General features: G+C 35.0%; 1 protein-coding gene across 1 annotated transcript; it reads left to right on the forward strand.

Moving 5' to 3' along the window:
• Positions 1 to 253: 253 nt before the first annotated feature.
• LOC149775385 (lysosomal proton-coupled steroid conjugate and bile acid symporter SLC46A3-like) lies at positions 254 to 4,587 on the forward strand. The gene has a single exon (XM_089943100.1). It carries the CDS (start codon positions 2,479 to 2,481, stop codon positions 3,994 to 3,996), a length of 1,518 nt encoding a protein of 505 aa, XP_089799226.1. The 5' UTR covers positions 254 to 2,478; the 3' UTR covers positions 3,997 to 4,587.
• Positions 4,588 to 7,651: the final 3,064 nt, after the last annotated feature.

The following is a 7,651-nucleotide window of genomic DNA, read 5'->3' on the forward strand; positions in this document are numbered from 1 at the left end:
GGTTTGGAAATCGAACATTCACTTGAAAGGACTCCATAGGAGAACATTTAATTAAGGAAGCAAACCTTTCAATATGCAACCCATGTTTATTCCACTTTGTTCGAACCAGGCATTGGCCATTCCTGTGATCGATGGCTTACTACGTGAGCCATACAACCGCAACAGAAAGGATGGATTGTAAAGCTGCCGCTCTCACGTGTATAAATCTTGAGTTGCAATAACACTGGGAACGAGTAACAAATTGGCACCGGTCTGCATACAGCCATAATTGGCACGGGCTCTCACAAGGCTTAAGACAGAGTCTATCCCTTCCAAACATTTATGGGAACGGATAAAAGAAACGTTTAATGAAATGAAAGAATCTCAGGAAGTTTAATTTGAGAAAATGAATTATGCAAATGGTGTGCATCAGTAAAGGAAAAGTTCAAATAGAAAATATTGAATAACGTCTGTAATCGTGCTTTAAAAATCGTTTTTGTTTCAATTTTGATGACCACGGCGAAACTTTCGTGCAATTTGAAAAGATATATGTGCATTGAATTATCAGCAAAGTAACAAAGGAGTGGCTTATTGGATACAAGAGAGAAAAAACAATTACAAGAACTTCATTTGTTCGGAGAAGGAACTTTGGAAATTGACGAAAGACCAAGCTTAGTTAATTTTGAATGAGATGAGAACAAAGTGTTTTTATTATCTTTTGATAGACTCTGATGAAAACTAAACGACATTAGTATTTGTGAGACTAATGAGTAGCAAAACCTTCTACCCCAGGAGAGATGTATTCGTGGAGGAAAGAGATGTGATATATCCTTGCTTATTTATTTCCTAGATTGATTTAATCTATTTTGCACTTGGAATAAAGTTCAGAAAAGTTCAACATGAATGAGAAACTTGCTTTTAGAGACGCATTTGATCAAGATTAATTCCAAGATCTGGAAGCAGTGCCGCCACACCGTAATTCTGAATCAATCTCTTTTGAAGTATATTGTGTTATCATATTCCTTATTTTAAAGACACATACGTCAAACAAAGGTTTAGATGATGATTTTGTCTCCGTTCAAATCGATGGGGAGCAACGTGTTAATATTTAATTACATTTTGCTGTATTTATAATCAATACAACTTACGTGCGAAGTCAAGAACTAGAGAAATAGACGCTTATAAAATGGCATAAGCAGTAAAAGGAACTTCACTGAATTCGATTGAACGATTTAAGGAAGCTACTGCAGAAAAGCACAGTGATTTTCGTATAGAAATAGAATAGTGAAGAAAATACTTTTAAATTAAGTTTATGAATAATAAACTGGTTCCGTTCTAAGATAGTTTCCAAGAGAATACACAAAAAAAGATTCGGGATAAAACATTGTTCAGTAAATTCATTTTATTTGTTTATTTTTACAAGATTTTTACGTCTCTGCGTCTGAGGTAAACTAGGCCTCAATGAGATAATTCTTGTGCAGCAATTAATACTTTTATTCGCTCTATTAATTATTCTGCCATGTACAACGGACGTCAAGATTTCTATTACCTATTGATACTGATATTTATGTTGACAGTTGATTGTGGCATCACCCATTCGTTGAAAGAGTGTTTTTGACAAAGAGTGTGTTATCAATATTATGAGTGAATAATAATCGTGCTATTGTACGGATCGTGTTGTGGATGCCCAATTCGATAATCAATCTGTCGGATAGTGGGCGACAGAGGCCTTCCATCGAGTCAGTCAAACGGCAATTGCATCGGGTAGGTAACGATATTCCACTTGAACAGATGAGTATTTGAATTCACGCTTTGTTATATAATGCAATAGAACTGAGGAATCTGTGAAATACAAACGAAACTAAGTGACAAGGGGTGTTAACAAGTATATCCTAAATTTGATAAACTTGATAATTTAAACGCCAGTGCGTCTGCAGGCATAAATGACATTCCCATAATCACTATGACAATGTATCTAATTTATATTAGTTGTGAAAACATGAACGATAAACAACATTGATCGGTTATGCCGTTATATGTTTTACTTGATAAAAATTCATCGTCGTATCAGCTTCATTGTGGATATTTATAACAGCCATTATCGTGTGTTTTCAACATTGCTATCATCAGCTATTTAAAAAAAAAACAAGCTGGAAATGGATAAAAGATAACTCGTGTTCGACTTGAATGTTATTTTTCAAGGCATTCAGATAGTGTTTGTCATACTGCTTTAAATACATTGCAGGTCATATGTGGATTCTTACGGCTACGAACGTTGTATTATCAGTAGGTTCATCGCCTGGTGATCGTATTGTTTAAACTATGAATATGATAGTAGTATGGACGCTCCTTTTCATCAGAAAAAATGCAAACCCTCGCATATGAGAAAACTGCCTCATTCCAATAACAGTACTTAGACAAACAGTCAAGTCGGCTTTTAGTGGCATTTTGATCTAGTATAAAGACTATCTGACCGCCCCCCCCACACACACACACAAAATGGGAGTCTCGCCGTGCTGTTCGTTGAGTATGGTGCTCGCCGAAATAGTTTTCCTGCTCTACAAGACTGGAGAATCCATGTTGGACGCCACAACGCGACCATACATAATCCGTATTGTTTGTCATGGCAGGTACCCGGCTAATGACAGTATATGTCGCAACCTTGATCAGTATCCAGACTTAGAGGACGATATTCAAGGGGAAGCTGGGATGTACCTCGTGTACTACAGGATTCTGGTGAATTTGCCAGCCATTTTTCTCGGCTTATTCTGCGGTGCTTGGAGCGATAAGTATGGCCGCAAAATACCTATGATGTTGCCAAGTCTGGGAAGCGTATTAGCAGTTCTACTGTACATGCTAAGCATCTCCATGCAAGGATGGGCGATAGCACTAATTCTCGTTGGAGCCGCACTTCAAGGAGTCTTTGGAAAAAGTTCTGTTATCACAATGGCCGTTAACAGCTACGCCTCGGACATCTCAGATAAAGATGACAGAACGCAAAAGCTTGGGAAACTCTTGGCTATGAATTTTTTTGGTCTCACCGTCGGGTCTCTTTTATCTGGCTTATTTCAAGACATGTCTGACCTCCCTACTACTTTCTGCGTGGTTGTCATCGTCCACGGGGCTTCAGTTTTAATAACTGTCATCTTCATGAAGGAGACCATCTCTCTGCCTGTCAAAAGGGATGATGGAGATGAAAAGAGGGACTGGAAAAGTATCGGTATGGTTGGGAATATTAAAGATTCGCTCACTGTGCTTTCTAAACATCGCTTAAACAACGGTCGAAGCATGATTCTGGTTCTGTTCTTGACCTCTCTCATCAATCAGACGTGCAAGGTTGGTGAGATGGACATTACATTGTTATTCGTCTCTCGAACACCACTGAGCTGGCCTAAGTCATGGTATGGATATCTGCTGTCTGTTGACTACGCCGTCATGGGATCATGTCTATTCTTCATCCTCCCAATCTTGTCCAACATACTTAAACTCCCGGATATTGTAATCATCATTATAGGAATTACGTGCAAGATCGTGCGTCTGGTTTGGGCAGGATTCTGTACAGAGACATGGATGGTTTACCTGTCTGTCGTAATTGGTTCCTTCGCTGGTCTAATCACGTCCGCAGTGAGGTCGCTTATGAGCAAAGTCGTGGAAGAAGACGAACATGGCAAGACGTTTTCTTTGCTCGCAAGCGCAGAAACTGCTTCCAAACTATTAGGGACGCTAATATTTGTGAGTTTGTATGGAGCAACGGCTTACTTTTTTCCTGGCTTCGCCTACATCTTTGAAGCCCTGATGTATGTTCTCCTGCTCGGTATGATGGTCTGGACGTACAAGGAACTAAGACAAGTAGGGACATATAATTTGATCAAAGCAATTACTGACCAGAAAATATACGGTAGCGACGCCTCAACAAATTCTTCTGAATGGAGTCAAAAGGAGAGACGTCTCCGAGTGGTAGATGAACTTGAAGAAGAACCGAAGTTTCCTCAACCTTTGCCTGCAACCACCCCGTGATTTTCCCTTCAGTTTTTTAAACTGAAGAACTAGCTTTCGAAATATAAAGACCTGATCAGATACAAAGGTCAAACTGTGCCCATAACTAAGTTGCATCATTTGAATATCACACGAACTTCTAAAGCAATTAAGAAAAAAAGAGAAAATGTTATGTCAAGTTGTGGAACTTAAAAATACAAAACCAAACATACTCTGACATATTTCTATTAGTGTCTTCTGCATTGCACACCGTGGAAATGAAAAGTTACATTTCACTAAGCAAAAGTTGCATAACTGGAGCTTATCGCACCTAGATTCATCGATATTTTAAGGTCTGTATTTTAATTTTTCCTCAAAATTGCTTGACAAAGTCCAATAAGTATTTATAAGTAGTAATTTACTTCTTTTATATTTTGTTGTGTTACGCTTTACAAAATAGGATTGTTTACATGAACATTTTAGGTCAATATACAAATTAAGGAGATGTCAAAATATTCATGAAGTTTCTTGAATTTCTACGAAAGGGATCTTTATTTGCAAACAAACGTCGAACTTGAAAATTAAATGTTTCGAATCAAGCAATATGACTTAATAAAGTGTGAGTTCAACTCAGCGGTTAGTAAATTGTTACTTTGCACCTACATTGTCAGATTTTGTGAAAGCTGAAATTTTTATCCCATTTTTATCAGATATGATGTCTGTGTTAATTTGGCCTGAAGTCCAATACTATGGAAAAGTGGGGTACTCACTCTATGTATTTTTTCAGCAATATCCATTACCATATTATGTTACGTATCAGTCCCTTCACCATGTACCAGAGCAGAGAAAGCATTCATACTCAACACAGAGCTAATCATGACCTAAAAATAGTAACAATTTTGGAAATCATCTACTAGACTTATGTAAGAGCACTGGTATACGCACTGAAGATTGAGGATTACGTGAAGATGCAGATAAGGGTCAGTAAACATTTTCACAATAAATGTAGAACGTATAATTAATTATGTTTTTGACTTCTGATAATTATTTATCCTTCATTCAAAATTTCAGAGTAAATAGTTTTACCGAATTTTCAAAATCAGTGTATATTGTCTTTCTCGTTCAAAATCGAAACTAATTATTGGAATGATATTGAATTTACAGTGCAACAACATCACTGGAATCCAGATTTTAAAACCTCCTTCCTGAATTGATAGATAACGAGACAATGAGGAACCGAAAGAATGTTTTAATCGTAGTGCTGTTGAACTCGTAGATCAAAAATTAAAAAAGCGTTGACGCTCTTTGTTACCAAGAATGCTACTCGTTTTTTTATTATATATAAAAAAATGTATTTTCAGGATGGGAAAAAATAATGTTTGTATTAACGATAATGCACCATGGTTTAATGGTGGCTGTAAAGAAAACAAGAAAACCATATGAAAGTGCTTGGATTAATTATAATTCCTTCAAATCCATCGTAAATAAAAGGAATTACATAATATAGAAGAAGAAAAAAACACAAAAAGTTCTGCCGAACGCATAAGTCAAGAGGGCAAAAATTGCATGATTTACATAAAGGAACTTCAAGCGAGTTTTGGAATCTTATTAAAAGTCATCAACGTTTTAATAATGATTCGAATTATTGTTGTGACTTTTATGTGCATTTTAAGAAACCCGCAACACCCATATCAGAAAATAATACTGGACAGTTAGAGCAGAGCATAAACATACAAGATGAAAGTATAAAAAGAATATAACCGATCCTATATTTGCAGAGCTGTATGGTCCAATTACAGTTGAAAAACTTTATACAGCTGTGACATTTATATATATATATATATATATATATATATATATATATATATATATATATATATATATATATATATATATATATATATATATATATACACACACACATAAGCACCGGGTCTTGATACAGATTTGAATTAATACATTAGTGAGTCGTTTCTACTTTTATTAAACTGAACTTTTTAGTATGATATTTAGCAGAGGTATTTATCCTTCAAATTGGAGCATGGTCTTAAACCGATTTTTTTTTTAAAGAAAAGATATTCCATCCGAAAGGAATAATTATAGAGGGATAATATTGCTAAGCTGCATAGCAAAAGTTTTCTGTTCAATATTAAATCAAAGACTGCCGTCTTGGCTAATTAATTAGGATATTATTACTGATGCACACTTGGTTTTAAGAAGAATAATAGTGTAATATTGTTATATCTTTTTTTTATTCAAAGGCTACTCGAAGAATAGAGAACGCTTTTCTGTGCTTACATTAATTTTAAGAAAAAAGCATTTGATTATGTGAAAAGGACAAGTCTGTGGTATAAAGTAGTAAAATGCGGAGTGACTGGGAAACTTTAACAATAATAAGTTCTGTTTACAGTTAAATGCAGTCATGCGCAAAGCACTTAAACATGCACTCAGACTATTTTGATTGTTCACTTGGGCTTCTTCAAGGAGAAAGCCTCTCTCCATTTATGTTTGCTCTTTATATAAATGATCTGGAAATTGCTTTACAATCAAATATCGAGACGGGTATCATTTTAGGATAAATGTCTTGATATATTTTATTTTTTGCTGATGATACGGTGATATTTTCAAAAACAGCAGATGGTCTACAAGTTTTCTTGGATAAGTTAGATGCATAGTACGTGAGATGAAATATATTTGTAAATATTCATGAAACAAAGGTCGTGATTGTTAACAAAGTAGTTAGATAAATCGACGTTTAACTGAAATACGAAAATGTTATTCTGGATATTGTAAATAATTTTAATAATTAAGGACTAGTTGTTAACATCAGAGGCTCGTTTCGAAGTGCTGCAGAGACTATTGCTGGAAAAGGTGCCAAAGCAACATACCGTACTTCTAATTAATACTAATAATCTGAAATATCCGATGAATATAATGTGTGATTTATTTGATTCTTTTGTCTCTCTAAGTTTGCCTTATGATTGCGAAATTGTGAGACTTTTGAAAAATAGATAGAATAGAACGGGTAACCAGAAAGTATTGCAAATAGTTATTAGATGCGAAACATTCTGCCAACAAGCTTCAATATGTACGCATAAGGGGAATTGGATTGATATCCACATTATTTAAATAGATATATCTGTAACATTAAATACAGGTTCAAATCGCTTAACACAAATAATTATATTCTTCAAACAAATATACCAATTAGTGTTTACCGATTCTAAAATTAAGAAATATAAAAACTGGAGTTTTAATGTGAGAACTATTTTACTGACTTCAAAATTTGGACAAGTCTGGTATTACCCTAATTCAGTCCATATCTCTTTTAGAATCTCGATTTTTAACCAAAAACTAAAAGACATATTTCATTCTGAATGACGTTCAAACGATTTGACTGTCAAATCAAACCACTTCTTATCTTAGAATAATTACTAATATGAGCCAACGAAAGGTCTTATGTAAATTAAGGGTCTCATCACAGCCATTAAACAAAAACTGGTAGACATGTAGGAGCAGAACGACATGAAAGGATATGTGAACTTTGTTTAGTAATGAGATCGGAGATGAATATCATCTTGTCTCAATCAGTCCTCTATATCTCTCACATAGAATATCTTGTCTCAATCAGTCCTCTATATTTCTCACATAGAATATCTGGTCTCAATCAGTCCTCTATATCTCTCACATAGAATAT

Source organism: Sinohyriopsis cumingii, chromosome 19 (genome assembly GCF_028554795.1).
Source record: "Sinohyriopsis cumingii isolate HCF-2022 chromosome 19, ASM2855479v2, whole genome shotgun sequence".
NCBI classification, from domain to species: domain Eukaryota; kingdom Metazoa; phylum Mollusca; class Bivalvia; order Unionida; family Unionidae; genus Sinohyriopsis; species Sinohyriopsis cumingii.

What these genes read in the sequence shown, in the direction of transcription:
- LOC149775385 (XM_089943100.1), top strand. Translation starts at nt 2,479, where the DNA reads ATGGGAGTCTCGCCGTGCTGTTCGTTGAGTATGGTGCTCGCCGAAATA.